Source organism: Cynoglossus semilaevis, chromosome 11, assembly GCF_000523025.1.
Source record: "Cynoglossus semilaevis isolate Cse_v1.0 chromosome 11, Cse_v1.0, whole genome shotgun sequence".
Lineage (NCBI taxonomy): Eukaryota > Metazoa > Chordata > Actinopteri > Pleuronectiformes > Cynoglossidae > Cynoglossus > Cynoglossus semilaevis.
This window is the reverse complement of record NC_024317.1, coordinates 17,919,448-17,945,308: the sequence shown is the minus strand read 5'-3', so window position 1 is coordinate 17,945,308 and position 25,861 is coordinate 17,919,448. Positions and strand designations below refer to the sequence as shown.

General features: G+C 40.0%; 3 protein-coding genes and 1 long non-coding RNA gene across 4 annotated transcripts in view; 3 read left to right on the top strand and 1 right to left on the bottom strand.

Annotated features, from left to right (window-relative positions):
- LOC103386688 (guanine nucleotide-binding protein G(s) subunit alpha-like) overlaps window positions 1–14,609 on the bottom strand; it is a 21,899-nt gene extending 7,290 nt beyond the window's left edge. Inside the window, exons 1-5 of the mRNA XM_017036701.2 lie at window positions 12,740–14,609; window positions 10,957–11,029; window positions 8,807–8,861; window positions 8,471–8,590; window positions 3,315–3,412 (exon numbers count right to left, since the gene is read on the bottom strand). Coding sequence (XP_016892190.1) covers window positions 3,315–3,412; window positions 8,471–8,590; window positions 8,807–8,861; window positions 10,957–11,029; window positions 12,740–12,878 — 485 coding nt within the window. The 5' untranslated portion in view covers window positions 12,879–14,609. The remainder of the gene's footprint in view (window positions 1–3,314; window positions 3,413–8,470; window positions 8,591–8,806; window positions 8,862–10,956; window positions 11,030–12,739) is intronic.
- Window positions 1,184–2,569, top strand: LOC112487693 (uncharacterized). The gene is made up of 2 exons (XR_003051016.1): window positions 1,184–1,223; window positions 2,037–2,569. It is a non-coding gene; the product is annotated as an uncharacterized LOC112487693 (long non-coding RNA).
- Window positions 14,610–16,961: 2,352 nt separating the features above from the next.
- On the top strand, window positions 16,962–19,988 carry tubb1 (tubulin, beta 1 class VI). Its single transcript, XM_008321086.3, has 4 exons — window positions 16,962–17,098; window positions 17,638–17,746; window positions 17,827–17,937; window positions 18,545–19,988. The coding sequence occupies exons 1-4, from the start codon at window positions 17,042–17,044 to the stop codon at window positions 19,684–19,686; spliced, it is 1,419 nt and encodes a 472-aa protein (XP_008319308.1). The 5' UTR covers window positions 16,962–17,041; the 3' UTR covers window positions 19,687–19,988.
- A 775-nt stretch (window positions 19,989–20,763) lies between these two features.
- Window positions 20,764–25,802, top strand: prelid3b (PRELI domain containing 3). Its single transcript, XM_008321085.3, has 6 exons — window positions 20,764–20,913; window positions 22,328–22,496; window positions 23,215–23,304; window positions 23,715–23,785; window positions 23,881–23,983; window positions 24,108–25,802. Exons 1-6 carry the CDS (start codon window positions 20,882–20,884, stop codon window positions 24,222–24,224), a joined length of 582 nt encoding a protein of 193 aa, XP_008319307.1. The 5' UTR covers window positions 20,764–20,881; the 3' UTR covers window positions 24,225–25,802.
- Window positions 25,803–25,861: the final 59 nt, after the last annotated feature.

Here is a 25,861-nt window from a genome sequence, read left to right as displayed (position 1 = left end):
GAGAGGCACGGAGAGAGGGAGAGAGACGAGAAGGCGGGAGGTGAAAGAGAGCGTGATGAAAGATTGGGAGAGAGGAACAAAGAGACACAGAGAGAGAAATGCCGGGAATGGAGTGGGAAAGAGAAAGGACGGTAGAGAGGGAGGGAGAGAGAGAGAGAGGGAGAGGTGTAAAGAATAGTTCATGTATTTGAAATTTTAAAGAAAATAAATCATGAGAATAAACAGAATGAAACTGTTTGACATAAGTTTATACAAAATGAAATTAGTATTAGTATAGAAAGTTCAATACAAAAAGTTTTTTCAACTGATACCGTGAACCAATGATCATCTGGTTCTCTAGTCTGGTACTGATATCATGACTGACGACTGAATGACATCCATCGGTTCACCTAAACGTTTGAAGCTCATATTTGACATTATTATTAATATTATGTTTAACACAGTATGAGATGACGCTGCAAAAAAAAAAAGACGTTTTTTCTGTTGTCTCTGAGCGTCTCTCATTCTTTACCCCCTCCCCTCGTCCCTCCCCCTACTCTTTTATTCCTCGCGATGACTCAGAGACTCGATCCCANNGGCAGAGACAGTGAGAGAGACAGAAGGAAGGGGAGAGGATGCCAGAGGGAGACTCTGGCACAAAAGGCACTTTATCGCACAGACGAGATTTCAAAGAATCAACACAAATATACCAGTAACACTCTGCTGGTATTGCAGAAGAATGTATGGAGTTGCTCAGTCACATTCCTCCTCTGGTGTTCAGGTTTCTGTAGGTGCAGAGCTGACGAAGCCGTGGCCGCTCCACAGCTGCCGACACCTTCAGTCTGAATTGAATCCTAGTTATGATGTAAAATAACGAACCTTAGGTCTTCTTCAAAGTCAAGATTATCTGTCAAGTAATCAACGATGTGGTGCTAGGATGTTACTGTAGCTAACAGCTACAGCCTTGCTTGTTCAGTTCGCGCATAAGACGACTTCCGTACGCATCTCACGCGAGTCTTCCGGACTGTGTTTGCGTTATCTATGTGATTTTTCTCTCTATTTTGTGCATTATTCTTCATAATAATGAAGTGGTAAGGATGGTGGTGAGAAGAAGAAACGCATGACGACCATGGAAATAAAGCAGGACATTGTTGATAAATATGAGCGTGGTCACGGTGGCTGCTAAAGAAAGAATACAATTGGAAAAGCAAAAAAACAAAACAAAAATAAGTTCTGTCTCAAAGGTAAGAACTCATAATTAAAACCACATTTTATTTTATATCAAAGGAATCCTTATATACTATAATGTGTGTGTGTGTATACCTCTGCAGCAATTAAAAACATGTTTTTTTCCATTGTTATTAGCACTAATAAGGGAGTTTTTTAGCGGGCCGGAACTGATTAATTTTTTTTTTCTGTTATTTTTAATGGGAAAAAATGATTCGAGATACGAGCACCTGGAGTTACGAGATTATGCTCGTATCTCCAGATTCCACTGTAAATACATTTTAAAACCTTAAGAGAAATACTAATTTTTTTTTTCCATTCTAATTGTGGGCCAAATTTAAGGGCTCCATGGTCCAGAAGTGGCCCCCGAGCCAGGGGTTTGAGAGCACTGCCTTCAGCCTTGTTTATGTTCATGTCAATTCATGCACCAAATTAGACGACTTCAGCACTGAAGCGACTAAGAAGTTCCGTTGGACAACAGTCAGTTTGCATACTGTAAATGCAGTGTTTTGTTGTTTCAGCGACCCCGCCTTTCCAACTCCAACTGAAGTAGTTGTGGTCATTTGAACGAGTAAAACAATGTTGAGTAAAGGCAAAAGTTTAAGAAGTCGGGAAGTGAAAAAAAAGGACTTTGCTTGAAGTGTAGTGATTTAGTTTCTTCACGTTTAGACGTGGCATCGAGCATCTGTCAAACTACACCTGTGACATTGGAGAATGTGGGGGGGCGGGCGGTGATCAGTGGCTGACATTTTCATTTAAAACTAACAACTTTCATTAATAATGCTGAAGTTGCCTTCCTCCTAACACACTCATTCTTTCTCCTTCTGCAGGCAGGCCGAGTTAAAAATAGCTCTGGCCGCTCTTTTTCTCTGCTTCTCCGTTTACATAAGCACACAGGGGGGGAGGGGAGCACTTCCGGTCTGGCCACCCAGCCCAGCATCAGATCCATAACACATAACACGCCTGCTGGGTGTGAGACGACAGGAGCGAGAAGGAGAGGAGAGGACAGAAGAAGAGAGGAGAGGATAAGAGTGGAGTCGATAGGGGAGAGGAAGAGGAGAGAGAGAAAAAGGAGACGAGGAAAGAAAAGAGGTCCAGAGAAGAGGACTAGAACGCAGTAGAGCCACTTATGTCCACTTGTCTCCTCAGTCTATTCTCTCACATTTGCTCAGAGCTCCGTCTCTTCACCATCACTTTTGTAACAAAGATGAGTTTTTATTAACTTATACTTTCAGTATAATTATTTTTTTACATTATAATCTCTCTAATTCAGAAGAGAGAGAGAAGAAACTGAAGAGAAACAACAAGGGAAGATCAAAAAAGTAAACGATGATTATGGAAAAAAGGAGAGGTGCAGAAAATTTTTTAAAAAAAGGAAAGGAAAAGAAAGGAGCGAATAAGTGCAAAAAAACTCTGAAAAATATATTTAAAAAATATTATTTAAAATTCAAGATTTTAAAAAAAATATAATAGTAAAATTTGGATTTTTGTTAGGTTGAAGGATTTTCATCTCTAGTATTATTGCATAGAAATAAAGCTGCACTGAGTATCAGCCCCCGCCAATGTACATTTTTACCTTTTACCGCGTAGGTAAAAGGTAATAAACTGAGGAGCTCAAAAGCACATGCTCCTCTTCCAGGAAATATATGGTTTGACATTTTTATTAACTATATGCAGACACATACTGCTTTCTCTTTACACGAACCCGATGTCTGCAATGACAACTCGAGTAAAACGCAAAATTTAAATACAGTGGAGCCCCGAGATACGAGGTCCTCAAAATGCGTTTCCCAAGTTATGAGTAAGCAATTTGAGCAAGATTTTCCTCGTGATTTTCACACCCTGTCTCGCTCGGGGTAAATATTAGTTTCCTTTTTAAATATGCGATGATTGACAGTTGTTACAGAGACCACTGAGTCTCAGCACCGAATGTACCAACATGAGCTCCTTGGAATTTAAAAAAAAAAAAAAAAAATTTCCAAAAACTTTCCAACACATGACCAAGGCCACACCCCTTTCATATTTGCAATTGAAATGAAAAGAAAGAGAGAGACCGATCCTCATCATGTCGTGGTGCAGAGGTGAATAAACATAAGGGTGACACTCACTACTGTGCGCAGTCGATGAGCTGGTACTCGTTGGACCGTTCCCAGCAGGCCCGCACGCCTTCGTCCTGCCAAAGACTTTTTGTGTGGTCATAAAACTGCTGCAAAGACACAAACGGATGAAGATTAGTCGAGAAGTCCATCACAGAAAACAAGATGTGATGCTGTAGAGATCAAAATGTTTTGGTGGGCCCTTCGAAAAATAAACAACTGATCTAATCTCGGTTGAAGAGTTCTGTTAGGTTCATTTAATCAAAGCACAACACCAAATCTTGAACCGAACCTGACAGAAACCTGGTGAAACGATTAAAGCTTTGAAACCGGTTTTGATCTGCCTCCGTCTGATTTTCCTTGTTTTCCGAAACTGGAAGAACATTTGAGAGGACCTGGATTTCAGATCAAGACAGAGCCCAAAATTCAGCAGGTAAGGAATTCTCTACGCAGCATGTGTTTCGACTCAAATGTACAGAAAAAGCATAGTTGTTTTGATGAATACTGATTCGACCAAACTCTTTCTAGACACTTCTCCTTGTACTTTTAATTCCACACCAAGCACAATCCTTCACTTTCACCTCCTGGATAATCCTGCTTTTTTTAAAAAAACCTCAACAACCACACACTGATCCTTAAAATGACTTTATGCAACAGCAACAATCCTGCAAAAAAAAAAAAGCAAATAACCAATAGAGAATACTAGAGAAACACATGAAAAACATTTTGCAGTATTGAATGTGAACTATCGTGTTTGTGGAAAACGTATTTAAACGGTCCCTTCAAACATGTGATCCTCATCTTTGGAGCTTATTCGTCATCTGGACGTCATGTATGAGAAGCGTGTAGAACAGCAGATAAAAAGGAAAGTGTGATCCGCGATCATTTCTCGGAGACTATATTAACGTAAGACCAGCTCGGAGAGCAGAAGCAGCAGCCGGGGGGGGGGGGGGAGGAGGGGTGTCTGACACAGGCAGGAAACACAAGTTCATCAAGTTCATTTAGAAACGGAGAGCCTTGTAAAGACACAAGGCCGGGCCTTCACTGTGCGAGGGCCGTTCTCTTATCTGTACCATCTACAGCTGAAGTCATACAGCCGGGGGGGGGTGGGGAGCTGAGAAGCTGAAAAGAGTCGGGATTCAATCAGAACCGACGTGTGTGTGTGTGTGTGTGTGTGGTGAGGAGACACTTTTATGTCACTTTTCATTATACAGTGGAACCTCGAGATACGACTAAAGACTCAAGGTACGGGCACGCCCTAAGACGCCGACGCTAGGTGGCCGAGTGCCGCCTCCCTCGTTCACTTCACGTGTTCGACGACTTCCGTACGCATCTCTCGCGAGTCTTCCGTATTGTGTTTGCGTTATCTACATGATTTTCTCTCTATGGTAATGATGACCATGGAAATAAAGCATGAAATTGTCAATCTATACGAGCGTGGTGCCCGCTAAAGAAAGAATACAAATTGAAAAAGCAAAAAATAAAAAATAGAAAAGTAAAAAAAAATACCTGAGTTAAGTTAATTCTAAGTTTATGTAAGTTACGTAGAGTATCTGTAAGGTACGCTACGGAATCAAGTGTCTACGTACGTAGAATTCATTTAATTAATTCTTTCTTGTTGGAAAAACATGATTCAAGATACGAGCACCTCGAGTTAAGAGCTCGATCCGGGAACGGATTATGCTCGTATCTTCAGGTTCCACTGTAGTTGATTTCACTTTTCGTCTTTTTTACTTTTTGACTTCCATGAAAAAAGCAGTTTAGTTGCAGCAATAAAGTGACACATTGATGAGAAGCCAACACTGGGAGAGATGAGCAGTCAAGCTAACCGAGCAAGAATAGTGAGGACAGATGATGACGTGTGCAAGCACACACACGCATGCAAGCGCACACACACGAATGCAAGTGCACACACGCATGCAAGCACACACACGCATGCACATACTATGCAAGTGTTTAGATTTTATTTATATTTTTTATATTTATATATATTTATAATCAAATAGGCATGTCTTTACAAGGACAAAATGGCCACAGAACAACAATATTTTTCAAAAAATATCCCTACAAGTGTAGCTATGCAGTACGAGCTCTGTGAAATACGAGCGTTCCAAGTTACGGGTAGGCAACTTTTGCAAGATTTCCATCGTAATACGAGGAAACGTTGAGTTACCAGTGCTCAACTGAGCTCCATTTTTCCACTCGACATTGTCCCTCTGTCCCTCACTGGGTTATTTTACCCATTTTTGTAACAACAATATAAAATGTTTTCTTAATTATTATTATTTCATATATTTGTTTATATCTATGTTTTTGATGTTTAGAAGGGGGGGAGATTTATATTTAATTAATTAATAGTATATTTCTAGGGGGCTGGAATGAATGACTTGGTTTTTAATTATTTTTAATGGGGAAAAATGAGAGATACTCGAGATACGAGTGGATTGACACACGAGCGCTGTTGTGGAACGGATTAAACTCGTATCTTGAAGCCCCATTGTACTAGAATACGCACACACACAGAATGGCATAACCCTTACTTCTTACTCTAACCCTAACCATTATCAATATATACCTAATCGTAATCCTAACACTAGATCTAATCTGACCCGGCCACTACTCCTAAATCTATAAATTCTGAAATTTAAAATTCTGTTCTAAAACTCAGTCTAGACCTGAAAAATGTCCCAATAAAAGTGTCCACAAAAATTACAATATTTTTCCATGAATGTGTGCCCACAAGTTAGCGCACACAAACACACAAAGACACACAAACAGGAGGCCGAGTTAACCAGTTAAGCTGGTTTGCTGTTGGCCCGAAGGCCAGGCAAAGAGGAGACGTGGAGAGGAGTCATGCTTTTTTTTTTTTTTTTTTTTTTAACTATTCTGTTCCAACACAACTACTGGTCCCAACAGGAAGAGTCAATAAAAACAACGCCCGTCTGAAGTTAAACTGAACCGCATCCTTCACCGTGCGATGAAAAAGTGCCGACTCGGAACTAGAGCGAAGTCCTGCGTGTTCAGCTGTGTTCGCGGAGACCCGCAGGTCCTCGTTCAGAAGTCTTAACGACCGACGGCCTGAAGTGAGGGTCAAAGAGGCCCTCATCGTAAAGTTGCCATGACATAACACAATGATTATGAGGTGACTTCCTTTTGCTTACACACAAATACGCGCACTCTGCAGCGAAAACTCGGCTGTTACAGAAAAACACTGTCCACACTGTGGAGCAGAACTGGGAGGTTTTAACAGTGAAAGCGTCACCACTGGAGTTCATTCTTATCCTGTGTGTCTGGTGGTTGTGACAACTTGAGAATTGTTGATTGGAGTTCATTCTTATCCTGTGTGTCTGATGGTTGTGACAACTTGAGAATCAATTTAATTTCCTGTATATGGTTTTATTTCATGAAGCTTTAAAATAAGCAGTTCCAAATTAAGGAATGAATAAAAACCTGCATCAATTCTATTTCAATGCCAACGATATTTTTTAAAACAGCCATATTTATCGGTATCAAAAATACAGATAAATATGAGCAACCACTTCATACATACATTTATACACGTGTGTTCACCGTTGTCGTTCCCTCATTTTAACCAGCACCAGTGCAAAAGATAACAAGACATCAATCGGGGGGGAAAAAAAAAACAAAACATCAACATCTGATTGGCCAGCAATATGACGTATATACAAGCGTAAGGGATGACACGACTTCCGAGATGAGCCTAGTAGAATTTCCAAAACAAACCTGGTTGCTGGGAAGAATGCGCTGCTCTTACTTCCTTTTTGTTTGCCCATCTGTTAGAAATTTTCCATTATCTACAAGTTATTAATCACGTTGTTTTTAAAGGTTAACACACGCCCACAGTGGGTCAGTTTTCCGCTTTACATTTGGATCACCTCTTATCATTCACCTGAACTTAACACTGATTAATACTGAGTTGGTTTTTTATATTTAAAAACACAGGAACTTAATTCTTTATTTACAATTTAAACTAAAGGGTTACAAACTGAATATCATTTACTGGTAGCGGTTTAATGGGTATTTTTCGCAATCAATTATTCAAAAAGAAAATCAATAAGCACACTTGACATGTTCAGCTAAATAGCACACAGTAGCAATAAATACTTTTCACTTCTGTGGTGCTACAAGTGCTATCCTCAAACGTATGCAAATTCTCACTTACTTTATACAAACATACTACTTTATACAAACTATTAGATAGATAAAATATTGCCTCAGGCACTAGTTTTTTTTAATCTAGACTACAGATCCTGATCCATATTGTTGCTAATTCTCATTAGCTTCTCTGCAATATTAGCTTTAAAATCCAGAAGGGATTGGAAAATAATACGTCAGCTTGTGGTGAAGCTCAGGGACCTGTATTGGCTTCCCGACATGTCAACTCTAGGGGAATGGGGGGGTGTTACCACCCCCACCCCCCTCCGGTTCTCTGTGTTTGTGCAAGGATAGATCCCTCTGGACACATTTAGGCTCATTATGGAGACGGAGTGTTAATGGGCACTGAGGAGACTCTCAGGTGAGATAATAATTCAACCAACATCCTCCCAAATGGGAGCTCACCTACTGAGTCAACACCAACACCCGGGCGGGATCAGAGACACTACTGTCTGGATGACTCTAGTCTGCACAGTGCAGCAGGAAGTGATGCAGAGCCACCGTCAAAACACCAAGACAAGGTCTGTAATTTCGGATGCACCAAGTATTCGGCCACCAAAAATGATTGGTTTTCGACTGAAATAATTTTAATAATTTTGTTGATTCTTTAAAACATTAATATTAGTTTATGCAATTGCAATGCTTTGAGTTTAGTGAGGTAAGGACACAGTCATAGCCATGAATATAATGCGACTAATAACACTCGTTATCCTAATGCGCACACTCCAGACCAGTAGATGGCAGTAATGAATCAAAAGTTGGTTTCGCCCGACAGAAGAAGATACACAGATAGCACTGAGCGACTTGAGCACACAGGAAATAGATGACAAGACGGCGTGGCTTGCACAAGAATCCTGGTACCGACAAACGGTGTAGCTAGACCACAATGCCCCAGAAGACTTCGGTCAGAGTCACTCACATGTTCATTGAATTTTTTAAGTTGGACTCAAAAGGGCTGTTAAGAAATAGAGACACAGGAATTCAAAACTCACCGCAGGAAACTCAGAGTCCTTCAGGTTGATTTGGTTCAGGACATACTCCAATCTGGATTTGTTAGCAGGACATGCTAACTGACATGGAGGTGTGAGTATACTCATGGCAGTTACAATTGTCTGTGGGGAGAGGGAGCACAGGAAGCAAATGTAACAACAATTTACCACACGACCGTGTGCATGAAAGGGATTTCTTTCATGCATTTTTAACAACTTAAAGTGAAGTCACTCAGGATTTGAAAGAGTTTCCAAAAATTGAATGACTTCGGCGTTTTTACAGAAATTCTACAAATTATATATATTAAAAAAACAACAGAATTCTTGTTAGTATCTCACCTCTATAGCTTCTTTAATGTTGTTTTTGATATCCCGGATTTTCTGTTTTTTCTCCCTGTAAAGAAAAAAATAAAACAAACAAACCAGAAGCTCAACTTATTTTCTCACAAAGCACGAGTTGATATTGTCGTTTTCATCTGTGCCTGCAAAAACTGGCCGAGACCATGTAATAACAAAAATTAGATTCCCTCGCATACCACTAGAGGGAGCCCAAATATCAGGAGTTGTACGCGTACCACAGTTTGAGAACCAGTGTTGAAGGTCAATAAACGTTCTTTAAAACTTGGCAGCAGACAGACAAAGAGCAAATCTCAAATGTTTTTGTTTTTTTTATATATCAAAATCAAAAAGAATCCAGGATCTTGACAGAGTGGCAACACCCACTAGGCTAGCCAACTAATAAGTCATGAGTCATCAAAAACTGCACCAATTACTCTGAGAAACACAACTGTAGCGCCCCCTGGATTTTAATTTGGAGCGACAAAAAAAAAATTACGTTAAAACTAAGTAGATGTCTAGTTGTTTGAACTTTAAACAGAATCCTGAACTTTTTTCTTTTTTCTGCCCCACGCTTAACATCACTGTGCTCTTCACTGTGCTCTTCTCTTCTCATCTCCTCCTTCCACTCCCAACCAACTCCCTGCAGCCACCACACGGCAACAAGGGCGAGTGGCTAAAAGTGACTGTGGACTGGTCCTGACACCAGAGCCAGCAGGGCGCCTGTGAGAGACATGTGTTCAACCTGACCCGAAAATACACGCATGATGATGCTGCGATTCCAAAACCAGTTCCTAGGAAACTGATGATGATAATAAGAAAAATGTGGCTTTTGTTTCTGGTGCATCAACGTAGGGATTGATTTGAAGGAAATTCACACGGGAGATTCAAACAAGGAGTAACTTTGAGAACACTCACAGCCATGTTCCAGTGCTATTTGACTTTTTGCGTCATAAAGCTAAATCACAAATGTCATCTCAGGGCCGTCACTTCCTTTTCTTCTTTGGACCATGATGGGAAGTTTTCTCACATGAAGCTCACATGAGTTCATTCAGTTTCCCAGTTAAGAGTCACGAAGTCAGTTTGAGAAAAAAAACCTCTATATTCAATAACTCTACCATCAATTTATTTTTCATGTATGGATGAAGTAGTTTGGTTTCCATTTTATTTTTATTTCTCTGGAGCAACAGGCTTAAAATACAATCTCAACTCCCAGCATGTGTTGTGGAGGCTTAACATCAGTCAAATTAGGGACTGAGACTGATCAACACTGTAGACTGATTAATACTGTAAACCAATGGTCCCCAACCCCAGGGCAGGGGACCAGCACCGGTCCGTGGGTCAATTGGTCCCGGGCCGCACTGAACCGTAGTAGAAAGAATGCATAACTTACATTATTTCCATTTAATTTATTATCTGATTCTGACCAATGTTTTATTTTTGAAAAATTATCAGATTCTCTCCGCCACATCTGTCTGTGACTCACTCGATACATGTCAAAATGCTTATCTCAGTCTACATCCGCTACCTTCTTAAAAGCTCTGCTTCGACCGCTAACACATGATACATTACCGCTAAATTATAGCTAGCAAAATGAACAAAAAACAAACGTCTTTGAAACGTTTCTTTGCGCAGGGTTAAAGAGCCAGAAAAAAGAAAGCTGCATTTACCACTTGGAGACCAAGCGTTCTGCATTAAAAGACGAGCACCATGTTACGAGGACGCTGCTGATAACGTTTATTATATGTAGAAAATACCCGTTTTTATGCCGGTCGTATCATTTTATTTCCTTGTACTTTTCCACCACACCTTAAAGGCCGGTCCTTGAGAAAAAATTCAGACATTTAACCAGTTCGTGACGCGTAAAAAGATTAAGGACCGCTGCTGTAGACGGTAGACTGCACAATAATAATCCCATCATTGGGATTATTCACTCATCATTACAACATCAAGGGATTAATATTGTTAAAGACAATGGCTTTACTGAACCCAGCAACTCTACAAAGCTACATTTTGAGTAAGACTTCTTCCACATTTTAACATTTTCCCACAATAATAATCCCATCATTGGGATTATTCACTCATCATTACAACATCAAGGATGCTGACAGTGTGTGTGTGTGTGTGTGTGTGTGTGTGTATCAGCAACTTACTCAGCATTGAAGCCATTTACATGCAGTATTCGCATCTGTTTGACTATCGTGCTTTTCCCAGATTCCCCAGCCCCTGAAAACAGAAGCACAACAAACATTTCAAGGTAAGTACATTTTTTTCCAAAACGCAGGTTCCCCTTCATAAACACACAGTGGTATTTTCCTGCCATGATTTTTGTTTTCCACCCGTATATTTCCATGATCCCACATGCTCATCCAGATAGGCAAGTAGTACATTTCCCAAACTGGAAGCCTGAGTGGTGCTGACGTTATGCAGAATAATTTGAATTTACAGCGGACAGAGGCACGGAGAAAACTACTAATTACTAATCTACTTTCACCTTTTAAGCAGAAACTATGTCATGATGTTAGTTTGTTTTTTTTGTAATCACACTAAACGATAACGCAGTCAAGATATAGTAAGTTCTTGGGTTTTGAGAAGGCAGGCGACGCTCTGAACTCTGGACCACAGACATTTCCTTTTCCAATTTATCATATTCCATTGAATCAGTGATTCACAAATAAGCACTCATCATCTCAATGCAGGTGTGGGGGGTTGGGGGGGTCTGTAAAGATAAATCTAGTAAGTTATGACTCATGGCTTCACATAAAAAAATTTAAAGAAAAAGTCATTTTGTATTAGGAAATCGTCCACAGATTAGTTTTAATCAGAGAAATTAAAGTAAAAAAAAAAAATTAAAAAAAAAAAAAAAAATAAAATATGGTCAAAGTTTGAAAAAGAAGCCACAATATGACACCTGCTCAATCGAGCTGTGGAAAATAGCATTTGGTGCGTCAACTTTAGGTTAGAGCAGGGGTGTCAAACTCATTTTCACCGGGGGCCACATCAGCAGTACAGTTCCTCTTGAAGGGCCGGTTGTAACTGGAAGACTCTATAGATCAGGGGTCAGCAACCCCGGTCCGTGGACCAGTACCAGTCCATAGGTCACAAATATTGTTCATTGCTGTGTAATAATAAAAAACTTTTCGTTTCTTAGGTTAAGAAAATCTGCTGCATGGACTTTACTGAAGTTCTCGCTGGGCCACACAAAACGGCTTGGCGGGCTGCATTTGGCCCCCGGGCCTTGAGTCTGATATGGGTTAGAGTCACTGGCATACGTCTGCTGATCCTAATAATAATCTTAATTTTCTTTTTTTTATATATTAGCAGCATGACCAGGATGTCAAATGTTGGCTGTGGTTTGGTGTACAAATATAACGTAACAAACATTTACCAGGCCTCGGCGTGATGCGGCTACAAATAGCTACATTAAGGTAAAATAGAGACTTTGAGGACTGAGGTAGAAGACATGCTACTTAAGAACCACTGGTGGGCAGAGGATTATGTGCGAAAGGTGTGTCTGCGTGAAGAGGCCGTCAGCAGTCAAGGTGAAGGGATCTCAGTCGCTCAGTCTACGCTCTGCAGTTTGCATGTGTGCAGAGAAGCAACGGTGGCCTTGCTGCTTCTGCATAGGGCCTGCCTGCCTGCCTGTGTGTGTGTGTGTGTGAGCGTCTGTCCACTGTCTCTCACATGGTCTGCAGCCGTGTTTCATAATATGCAGGAGATGGGCCTGATTTTCAGCCGGAGACGCCGCTGCACTGACTTCACGTCAAGGCTACAATCGAGGCTCACTGAGGCGCAAACCGAGGGAGTTGGTGAAACACGGCAGGCACTTGTGGACAAAGCAGGTGAAAACATGCTCGTATTGATAACACAAATAGACCCACAGGCCAAACATGGAACACATAACACAAACGCAGAGCAGAGCAGTGATACACCTACCTAGCAGCAGTAGCCGGTGAGTGGCCCGGTAAATCTGTTTGTCTTTCTGGAGCTGCTTCTCTATCTTTTTGTTGGCTTCCCTCTGGGCCTTCTCCTCATTTCGTTGGTCTTCAGTCTTACTATTGCCCAGACAACCCATCTTCCCAAAAACCCAGTGACAGGTTCAGGGGGAGGCAGGTTGCTTGGTGGGGTAGGCGGCTGTGCAGGTGGAGAGAAGGAGGGAACAAGGACGGAAGGCGGGCAGGCGAGAAGGAAGGAAGGAAGGAAGGAACGAAGGAAGGAGGGAGGGAGGGAGGGAGGGTTTTGACCAGAAGAAAAATAAAATCAATGGGTCCTAAATTCCTAGAGTGGCCCGGCAGAGGGAGAGCACCTGGGTGACATTGATGTTGCCAGATGCAAATGACAGAGAAATGTAATCCCGTTCTAGGTTTTCAGCCACTGGAGCCACCACCAGGCTTTGGCACGGTATGGGAACGGGGTGGATGTGGCTATTTACTGGCAATGAATGAAGGAGATGAGAGTACAGGCAGGAGCACAGAAGAAACTGATGCCGCCCTTCAGTCGCTGGACTCCCCGTGTTTTTCACTGTAAATCCGCAATGAAGTCATCAACACTGATGTGAGCCGTGTGGATGTGAGGTCTCCAGCCTCGCAGCAGACATGGATGAACGTCGGCGATCCGGTGTCTCTTCCAGGATTTCTTCAATCCCAATCAAACGCTGGCTATGGGATTTCAAAGCATTCATTTGAATTTTGATTTTTCCTCCTTATGAGCCAGTTCTTGGCAGATCATTCACGCTGCCATTCAATCCATTCCCTTCAGCCTTTTCCACCCTTGAATATATAATTTTTTAATGCTATTTGGAAGCAAATATCCACCTAATCGATACGCGAGGAGAAAAAAGTAAAAAAAATTAAAAAACGAATAAAATAAATATATTTCTTTTTTCAGTATGACGACATGTGAATCATCGAGCTACACCGGGGCTTCTTTCTCTATCACAGATCCGTCACATCTTACACCTTTTCGAGGGTGGGGGTTGGCTGTTAGCAGCCTATTCAATAATATCCTGTTTTTAGCCGATGTCAAAATGATTTCCTCTCGTCGTCAACAGAAACCACCGTTCGGTTAATGGCAGAGTTTGACCACATCCATAAGAACCGCAGGCCGCTTCTCTGTGTCCATTTACGTTAATTTGTATTTCTCCTCACATCGGGAAGCTTCTCCGGACAACGAGTGAAAGGCGGTGGTGGGCAGCTGGATGTCCTTGAATCAAACGCTAATATCCAGGTGATACTGCTGGAAGTCCTCCGTTATTCCCTCCTCCGGCTCGCTGTCAAGTCCCTGCTCCCTTTTTTTCCTTTTTTGTATTCCCTTTGAATCCGAAGGGTAGGTTGTGGTTACATGTGGAAGATACATGAACACACACACTCACATACGCACGCACGCACTGTGTCTCTCTCTCTCTCTCTCCCTCCCTCCCTCAAACACACATACACACACGCCGCGGTGTTTCAATCACTGATCCAGCGGCGACACACGCTCATCTTCACCAACCGACAGGCCGCGTCCACACCGCTTCACCGCTGCGGGGCTAATTTTCATGAGAAATAGAGGTTTATTCGCCGTTTTACTCTGAATTATTTTCGCCCCCGTTTTTCTCGGAGAATTGTACATTGAGATAGATAGCGCTGAAGAGGTGGGGTGGGGCAAACGGCTCTCACGGAACCCTGGGAACGTAGAACGGTGGTCAAGTTTTCCGGGAGGACAAACACCACGTCCGGTTAAATTTGAACTTTCAGAATAGAAGCCCAGCCAAGCTCCTGGCCAAACACTTGCACTTGTAATGAGTACGGAAGTGAAGGACACGCCAGAATTATTAATATCTTAGAAAATACGGCAAATGTATGAGCATCAAAGTAAAACCGACGTGTTGCAAATTATTATCTGTTTTAAACTACAAGATTCTGTTTCAGCTTTTTTTTATTTCAATTTTTTTCTACATAATCTTTTTTAATTAAAGAAATACTAAACGTTACAATGGAACTTTCAGTTACAATTTCTAAGGATTGTGTATCTAAGGATCAAAAATGTAATTTCTCGGTTCTTAACGAATTACTTTAAAACAATGCATTTTCCCAGAAAACGTAATATTAAGAATTAAGAAATTTTCAAAATTCTTAATTCAGATTAAATTCAGAATGATTTAAATTTCTTATTTGAAAAAAATGAAACAATTAAAAAATGTATTCTAATAAATCACATTATATCATTATTTAATTCTATTTTAACATATGATCAGTGTATTGTATTTCAATTAGTTATTTAATTTTATTAAAATTTACCTCTACCCTTTGTACTTGCGCCAATAAACCTCATCAAATTTTAAATCTGAAACAGATTTTTATGAACTTAAAATGAGAACTAAACGGTGATGCTCTTAATATGAAGTTTAAATCTTTGTTTCCGGTTTTTGCTTCATCGATGCTTGACGCCCGGACGAATCACATGATTGCCCGGAGCGTCATGAAGCAGAGTTAGAGAAGGAGAGAAGCGCCCTCTTTGAAGCAAAGTGATCACTGACATTTACAACTAGGAAATCGTGATCGATCGATCAACTGAACAATTCAAGAACATCTAGTTAAATTCAGCGTTATATTATAAGACAAGTTCTTTCTTTTAATCTACGCAAATACTCAAAACTATTATTTTTAATGGCTGCTGACCGTTCACGTTGATTATTGGTTCAAATTTGTAGCATTATAATTTCATCTAAATTTAGTTTTAAAGATACGGATTTATGATAAAAATAATCAACGCAATTTAATTATTTTATTTTATTTTATTTTATACCAAATTGAGTGTCACTAGATAAAGTGGACATGACGCATTGTGACTGATACAATGTCTCTTTCAATGCCAAGACAAAGGTTAACTTGGGGTATGACCTTTAATGCTATGGTTGTTCTTAAAAGAAAGTACAAAATGAATAAACAATTAAAATATATACTGCATAAAATACAATTTATTACGAAAATAAATACAGGATGTTACAATAAAAACCAACAGTGTTACATTATTTTAGAAATGACCTCAAGAATGCTAAAAATATGTCTGAATTCTTAAACAAAGGTTGTTGAAAACTACAAAAGTATTTTGCTCAGAGACACATTACTGACATATTAAGTACTGAATCAAATAGAAATTCTAAAACAAAGACTTAAATAGAGAAATGTAAAATTGAATATATATTAAATTCAGTCACGACGTGCATCACACCTATTAATCCTATAGATGGCAGCATTTCGTATCTACAATAATTTTTTTTCCATTTTTTTACTCACACTAATACTAACATATAGTTTAAGTACATTCTTTCCTCACGTTTTCTTGTTGTCGTTGTTGTTTAAAATAATATTAATAACAATTTGTCACATTTTCACCCTAAGAAAGCATAAACTAGATGACTTTAAAAACAAACCTTTTAAAATGGTAAACTGAGCGCCATCTTCCAACAGTATTAACTTTGGTTTTTAACATAATAATCGGCAGAGGAATGCTCAGCCACCATTCATTTTATCTACACTTTGTTTGTGGTTTTCCATGTCATGGAGTTTGTAATGTAAACCTTATCTCTGTGTTTACCAGTTTAATAGTCATTAGTTGAATGATAGCAGTTTTGCAAAAACCTTATCTCTGTGTTTACCAGTTTAACAGTCATTACTTGAATGATAGCAGTTTTACAAAAAATGCAAAATAATGCAATTATTCACTTATAATTGTTTAGGTTTGGTTTGTGAATTGATTTAAACAACTTGGTTCTCAACTTTAACACATGGATTATGGGGCAGTGATGGGCTCGGTGGTTAAGGAAGCAGACTTACTACGGAAGGTTCGAGTCCACCAGCTGCCAAGTTACCACTGAGGTGCTCTGAGCATGGCACCATCCCAGCAAACCGCTCCCTGGGTTCTTAAAGCTGCCCACTGTTCACTTTAGTGATGGGTTAAAAGCAGAGGTCACATTTGTTGTGTGCAGTGTCACAATGACAAATAATTAACTTTCACTTAAAATAAAAATGACTTGATATTTATTAATTCAATAATAATTATTAGTTAATACTCTAAATAATTGATTAGATTCAGCATCAGAATACACTAAATTCAGCATAGTACTGGGCTCACATCATCTGTCAGCCAGGGTAACACCCTGATGACATCATTCCTGGTGCTGTATAAAAGAGTGGCAGCGTCTTCCACTATCAGAGACCCCCAGCTGCTCAGTGCACCGTAGGCCCGAACATCATGCGTGAAATAGTGCATCTGCAAATCGGACAATGTGGCAACCAGATCGGCTCCAAGGTAACAGAAAATACTTCTCTCTTCTAGTAGGAATGACTGGTGACTGAACAAATGTTGGAGATTATTTTTAAAAAAAGCATGTTTTGGAAAAATAACTTCTAACAGGACTGATTTTATAAGACTGAAGTCAGTCAAAAGTCTTTAATTCAAACTTTTGTATTTGGATGTTAATAGTATTTGTTTAAATATTCACATATATTTTGACATGCACCGCTCAAGTTGTCTGTTGGCAGGCACAATGATAGTGGGTGTTCCCTGTCATGCACTAAGGAAAAAAGATAAGGGCCAAAAACTGAGTGGCATGGGTGGGACATCTTTTTTTTTATCATGACTAGGATGGAACAACAAAAAATTACATATGACTGTAAAACAAGTATATACAATATTTTTAATAACCTAAATGCTTAATATAATACATTGTGCGTTTTGTGCATCACATTGGTATAGAAACAATAAGTGAAAAAAAAATTTATAAAAAAATTCCTGATCATGGGAGCTTCTGGAAATCTAGCTCATATTGCGTGGCCTTGTCTTACCAGTTTTGGGAAGTGATAACTGAAGAACATGGGATCAATGCAACAGGAAAATACATTGGAGACAGCCACGTCCAACTGGAGAGGGTCAATGTCTACTTCAACGAAGCACACGGTAAAATAACTTTAAAAGAACTGACTTTAAATGTGTTGAGTCAGCAACATTTCTATATAATCCTACTGCTTTTTCTCCAGGTGGGAAGTATGTACCCCGAGGCCTGCTGGTGGACCTGGAGCCTGGCACCATGGACAGCGTCAGAGGAAGTCGCATCGGCGCTCTGTTTAGACCAGATAATTTCATCTACGGTGAGAAGACCAACACGAACTAATTACCTAACTTCTTTCTGTTTTACTTTTTATAACTTCAAATTTAAATGACACCATTTAATAACCTCACACAAAAACAGGAAATGAGACTAATAATATTTCACTGGATGTTAAAAATACAGCTTTGGAGAGATTGTGGTGACATCTGGTCCACAGACTACATATAATGCAGAGTACCACTCTTCTCTGGAGCTGTAAAATTCTACTGCAGTGTTTCCCAAACTTTTTTTCTGGGGACCCGTATTTTAAAAGTCACAAACCTTTGCGACCCAAGTCAAAAGACATTATTCATAATTCACAAAATAAAGATGTACTTGACCATTATTGAACATCAATGAGGATATTTTATTGTTGACCGAGTGATATCTGAACAATTAGTATTACTCAAGTTTTAACATAACCACAAGTGACATGATGCGAGATGACCAAATAAAACATCTCTTGCGACCCACCTGAGGGTTGCGACCCAGTCTTTGGGATACACTGCTCTATTGTATCCCCTGCAGTTACATCTGGTGCAATCTCAAAAAGTTTTACAAATGTTGTTTGAGTCTTTTATTCACAACGTTTATTGTTATCTTTACAGGAAACTCTGGCGCTGGGAACAACTGGGCCAAAGGCCACTACACGGAGGGAGCAGAGCTGGTGGAGCAGGTCATCGACAGAGTGAGACATGAGAGTGAAAGCTGCGACTGCCTTCAGGGCTTCCAGCTCATCCACTCACTGGGTGGTGGCACCGGCTCTGGGATGGGAACCTTGATCATTAATAAAATCAAGGAGGAGTACCCTGACCGCATCATGAATACCTTCAGTATCATGCCCTCACCTAAAGTCTCTGACACAGTGGTGGAGCCGTACAACGCCACCCTGTCCGTCCACCAGCTCCTGGAGAACACAGACGGGACCTTCTGCATTGACAACGAGGCGCTCTATGACATCTGTTTCCGTACGCTGAAACTGACCACGCCGACGTACGGCGACCTCAACCACTTGGTGTCCCTGACCATGAGCGGAGTCACGACCTCCCTGAGGTTCCCCGGACAGCTCAACGCAGACCTGAGGAAGCTGGCCGTCAACATGGTGCCTTTCCCTCGCCTCCACTTCTTCATGCCAGGCTTTGCCCCCCTGACGGCCCGCGGCAGCCAACAGTACAGAGCCCTGACGGTGCCTGAGCTCACGCAGCAGATGTTCGACCCCCGTAACATGATGACGGCGTGCGACCCAAGGAGAGGGCGCTACCTCACCGTGGCAGGTATTTTCCGTGGGAGGATGTCCACCAAAGAGGTGGATGAACAAATGCTCGCGATCCAGCAGAAGAACAGCAGTTACTTTGTGGAATGGATTCCACACAATGTCAAAGTGGCCGTCTGTGATATTCCACCCCGGGGTCTCAAAATGGCTTCCACCTTCATCGGCAATAACACGGCCATTCAGGAGATATTCCGTCGCGTGGGTGAGCAGTTCTCCCTGATGTTCAAGCGGAAGGCCTTCCTTCACTGGTACACAGGGGAAGGCATGGATGAACTGGAGTTCACGGAGGCAGAGAGTAACCTCAACGACCTGGTGTCAGAATACCAGCAGTATCAAGATGCCACAGCTGATTTTCATTCTGAAGCAGAGGAAGAAGAAGAGGAGGACGACCCCCCGACAACGCAAACACCAAAGACTTCTAAGTCTCAAATACAGAGAGAGATAGACACAATCCAAGAAACTGTAGAGGTCGAGTAAAAGTTTGAGGGATACATTGTGGTGCTTTGGTTTGACCTGTGGCAAGAATGTGAAGTTTGAATGGAGTGGAGAGGCCATAGACTCATGTAAATGTAACTTGTGTCAAACAGAACAAGAAGAATTTAAATTTAACATAGACTCCTATTCTGTCCACATGACCACTATCGTGTTGTTTCCTTGTGGTTTACAGCTACTTCCTGTGTGCTTCCTGAGTTGTATTTATCAAAGTGATGCCAACGTCCATTCTTAAATACAATACATTCTATAATTGTAAATATTGTGGGTTTTTTAAAATAATTATTTGAAAATTTTCACGTGTATTTTTTTTAATATAGCTATTATGTCTATGCTTTTATGCTTTTATGCTTTTTTTATTTCAATATTTAGTATTATACTAATTAAAGATATTAATCCACCAAAGGTTGGTTTCTTATATCATTTACTGCAATAATCACAATAACAGCTTATATATTACAAATTTTTTTTGGTAAATGTATTCATCGTAGCCTGAAATGAACCTGACAGTTCATGCAGTAATGGACAGCTCTCCAACAGCAGCAACACTGATACGGTTCATGGCTGTCAGTTTCCACCCACTCTTACATGTCTGCCACAGACAGATTACACATAAGTTGGCCAGTGTGTCTGTACACTGAGATAAAGACACAGGACGTAGGAATGTCCCTGCAATACTGCAATAAAATGGTGCAGACTCACGAATACACGAGGGTAAAGAAGATAATGACCGCACTGATCGGGGTTATGGTGACATAGACAGTATTGCGCCACAAAAGGAGAAGAAAACTGCATATGTGAGGTGTTGGCACACAAGTTCATATGTAAACCACTGTCACAATTGGCTCCTATCTCCAATTCAATTTAAATTAAATTATATTATATTATTTCAATTAAAAGATAAAATACCACTATTTAATACTGGGGTCATGCAATAAAATTTTCCTGTTCTTTTAATTGAAATTAAACACAAAATTCAGGAGGAACTTTTTGAATGTACACTCACATGTATGCGTCCTGCAGCATGCGGAAGAAAGCCGGAAGTGCGCCAGCAGACCGTGTGACTGTTCCGCGGTAGAGAGGGGAGGAGTCTGAGTCAGATTTTGCTTCACTCTTCAGTGACAGTACCTCGGCTTACCGGCATTTCTCACGACTCCAGCATTCCCACCGCAACTAAACCATGAAAATCTGGACTTCAGAGCACACATTCAAGTGAGTAGTGTGTTTTATCACTTGAATCTTTGACTTATAACGTCACAAGTTCTCAAACCCGTGATGCTTAATTTCAGATTTTAACCGATGTCGTGATGTTAAGGAAACAAAAGAAAGATTTACAGAAGCCGTTACGTAAGAACTGCAATGAGCTGAGAAAAGTAACGTCAGTGCCAATGTTGTATTATGTAACAAATACGAAATGGAATTATTATAGAGTTAGTGAGGAATAGAATTGCATAAGCGGGCTGTCTGGTCAAGCCCCCAGCGTGCGACCTTTCCCTTACATTGTGTCGTAGGCGCTTACGTCACCCACCTAGGCGGCTTTGTGGTGCACTTGTGAACTTGAGCTCGATATAAAATTGATGCTGATTGTATTGGCAACATAATTGAGATACTTTGAAACAACAAAGTTAAATTACAAATACTTTAACTCTCGGCTCATATTTTCTGCCCGACGCGCCAGAGTGACGTTTCAATGACGCCAATACAGAAAAAAACCTGGTTAATGATGCCTGGATAGTGATTTAGTTATAACTAATACAATAAGTATGAGTTCGAACAAACTGAATTTAGCATATGTAGTCATGAACCCTATACACATGAATGAAAACACATTATTGTACATAACGTGAAGCAGACTAAATTACATTTTGCTAATCGTCTAAAGCTCATTAGTCAAACTCAAGGTCCGGGGGCCTAAATGTGGCCCACCAGGTCATTTTGTATGTAACATTTTGTAACATTTATTAAAGTCTCTGCAGCAGAGTTTCTTAACACAATAAATAATTATTTTATTCCACAGCAATGAACTATATTTTTAACTTATAAATAATAATCAATTGAAGAAACATTTATTAATTCATTATGGAGTAGTTACATCTATGTCATACATAACTGTCTACCGTTTACACATAAGTCTACACTGTATGTTTTATTGATGTTAATTAGTTATATATTTATCTTTTATTCATTGACCCTTGCACTTATCTTGCTCTTCCATGTGCCAAAAATCTTAACTCAGGAATGTGAGAGTCTCAAAAATATCAAAACATAATCTCTGCAGCCACACACCGTTTATGTCATGTGTTCTAATGTTAATAATATCATCACTGATGTCATTAATCCTGCAGTAAAATGACATGAAAACAATAGTTTACACTTTTTCTACCTTTTTCTTTTTTCATGCAATACTTGTATTTGTAACGGTTATAATAAGTAATTCATTGTTGAGATTGTAGGATATCATGTTTCATTAATCTTCCCATCACTGTCCTCATTATCACTAAAGATTTTTTTTTAAACAACTAAAATAAAGGACTTCTCATCTTGCTATGCAGACAGATTGTGGGGGTCTCTGTGTGTTATGTTTTTGTTTTTGTTTTTTTATTGACTTTTCTTTAACCTTCAACAGTCATCCTTGGGAGACTGTGACCAAGGCTGCCATGCAGAAGTATCCGAACCCTATGAATCCCTCTGTGAAAGGAGTGGACGTTTTGGATAGAAGTGTGGACAAACACGGTTGCCTCCACAGTAAAAGACTGCTCAGCACAGAGTGGGGTCTTCCATCTATTGTGAAATCTGTAAGTGTCTTCACTCATATCATAGAAAAAAATCCTCCTGAGGTCAGCATGTGGTCACCGTGGGACACTGAATGGAGAAACACTTGACTTGACATGGCTCGTGATGTGCTGGCCTAAAATTACCTCTAATTTCCACCCTGCACATGAGACCAACATTACCGTAGGTCGGTGCTTCTCAGCCAGTTTGTGTGACCTTAACCTGCCAGGGCTATTTCTGTGCTGAGGAGCTGAGGTTGGTTACGGAAGCCCGTACGAGTTTATGGCTCTGGGCCACTGCTTGTGTCACAGTGAAGACTTAACCCATGGCACTGTGTGATGTAACTTTCCACGTCTGTGTCAAAAATAGAGGTCAGTAAAATGGAGAGCAGCTACAGGGGGCTCTGGGTTTTAAGCTTTTATTTGTTAACCTTGTGCGATAGGGGTGATAAGAAAGATAATATCCTGTAAGTTTTTCTATCAGTCATTGCTCTTACACTGTTCTAGTGACTGATACCATTGCAGCACAGCCTGTGAGTTATCTGTGATTATGTGTGTAAACTGGATATCTAGATCACAAAAAAAAACAATTATAATTTGTAATACTTTACAAGTAATATTTTACATGTCAATTTGATGCTTAATTATTGTTACTTCATTTGTTTGTGTGTTGTTTCTAAGAACTGACTGATAAATTATGGTCTGCTACTTAAATAAGAAAAACACTATGCTTTGTTTTCAGCTCATCGGCAATGCAAGAACATACACCTACATTCAGGAGCATTCAGTCGTGGACCCCAAACAGAAAACATTTGAACTTCAGTCCACAAATGTGAGTGTTTTAATAATGCTGTTGCCTCATGGTTTGTTGTGTTGTGAGCCTTTCCTCGAAGACACAGACCAATTGAATGTGTGAGCTCATTAGGTTAGATCTGCGAATTCACACCCTTTGCTGCTTCTCACAACGTCTACTCGACTAAACTCACTCGTCTTTTATTTTTGGAATGAAGTATTACCTGTTAGAGTAGAGAGTAGAGTAGGGCTTTATTCATCCCCCTTGGGGGAAACATACTAGTACAGTAAAGTACTAGTTACACTAGTTACTAGTTACACACCCATGGGTTCATTTTTATAACAATGTTCACATACTGTATTATAATCTGTTCTGACTCAGGCAGCACAGTATGAAACTGTACATATTGTATCTTGACACTGAGCAACTGTCTGTTCTTTCATCTGTAGATCACGTTGACAAATATGGTTTCTGTGGATGAGAGGTTAACGTATAAACCACACCCTGAGAATCCAGAGAAGTATGTTTGTTTGTACTGTTCACAAATCACTTTGTTTCAACTCATACTGTAGTTTGTTTTATGATTCATAAATTAAAATGTATTTTGTCTTTTAGAACAATACTGACCCAGGAGGCGATCATCTCTGTGAAAGGCGTCAGCCTCAGCAGTTACTTAGAAGGACTCATGGCCAGCACAATCTCTTCTAATGCCGGAAAGGTGAGCTAACATGCCTTTGACATACTGTAGTTCAGCACAACTAGATTTGTTCTTAGGTTAGTCAATTCAAGTGTTCGGGACTCTGTGTAACTGTTGATCAATACTTACCTTTGTTCCTAACCAGGGCCGTGAAGCCATGGAGTGGGTCATCAGGCAACTGAATGCTGAAATTGAAGAGTTGGCAGCTACAGCCCGTGGGACCATATGCACACCGATAGTTGCTGCAGTCATTGAGAAATGACAACTACCTCAACTGTTCAGTGGAGTTGAAGACGGACTACACACTAGTCCCAACAGCCTCTCTTTATGATGTTGTGGTGCTGTGCATCTTTGTATGATTGAATACCTTCCTCGTGTATACTAACCTGCCTACTGTAGATATGGGTTTTTGACAACCCGATACTGTTTAGGGATTTTTTTTTTCAAGGAGATGCTGGTCGGCAGGACCACAGCGATGAAACGCACAAGGGGCGGGATGTGTGTGGGTGGTGCACTCAGGGATACTTTTGAACAACTGTGGTGCGTCAGGAAACTGGCAGCATGGACAGACATGCATCAGACTCTCTGGTTGAACTTAAAGCATGTGCACGGTGCCAAAGGAGATGTGGCACTTCCCATTCAGCCTCTTACACAAAGAAAATGTCCTGACTGCTTTTCCATCCACCACAAGACCTTCAGAATATCAGGTGGTCACTCCAGTGATGTAACAGCGAATGGAAAAAGAACAGTTGTTTGTTGTGATAAAGAGCACAACAGTGACGCAGAGGAGTTCACCTGTGACAACACAATGGTAGCAGTGAGTGCACTGCATATGGTAGTGGTTTCAGATGTCAGAGTAAACAGTTGCTATGGCACAATAGTTGACATTTCAATGTCAACGGGACGTGTCAAAGTCAAGTCATTTGTGGCCATCTCTTCTGCAGAAATTTCTTGTGGGACCTGTGTAGTAACGAGACACTGTACCAGCCATGTTCAAGAACAAGCCAATGCAATACTTTATTTTTTTTAGTATCTTATAAAGTATTTAAATACAATGAAGGGATCAAGGTACATGCCATATTTATGTTTATGAAGACGAACATTTTAAACACTGTAATACAAACAACCAAAATAGAAAAAAAAAACCTTTTCTTTAAAGATGTTACGTTTGTTGGAACTAAGAGTTGATAACTTTCCACTTTCTAACATCTGCACTTACAAGTGACATATTTTAAAAAAGGAAAGCTGCTACACTTGCTGAGTAACTTATTCAATGTTGACGTTTGACAGAGAGTAAATGTTATTATGTGTTTTTATCAAAGTGGTGAAAGAAAAACTTTATTTAATATGTGTTTGTTCTTCTGACCGAAATATCTGTTGGCATTGAAGAGGTTTGTAGGAAGTGCACTGACTACAGAGAAGTGTATCGACACATACCTTGTTCCGGTGCCTGAAAAAAAAAGTTTTGTTCTCTTAATCTCAAGAATGTGGCAAAAATATATATATTTAAATCAATTAGTGTAATTTTTTTTTCTTTGAGAGAGGAATTGGTTGAATTGTTGCATAGTTACTGTAGAAAGAAAAAAGCTAATGCGTTCAGAAAACAATTGCCCACATTGGTGTGTTCATGATGAGTTGTTATTATAAAACGGTTAAATATTAAAGATGTTTTTAAAACAGCAAAAACATGTACATCATCAAGAAAACGAATTCGGACTTGACAAAATAGGTTCCAGGATAAGAACGTGTTCATAAAATATGTAATGTGTCTAAATATATAATATTGTATAATAATACTAAAAATAATTTTCAGAATGAAATAAAAATAACATTTCCAAAACTTTCATGAAAAAAATGATCTATTTATCGTTGAGACAGCGCCACCCAATCCCCGGTTGA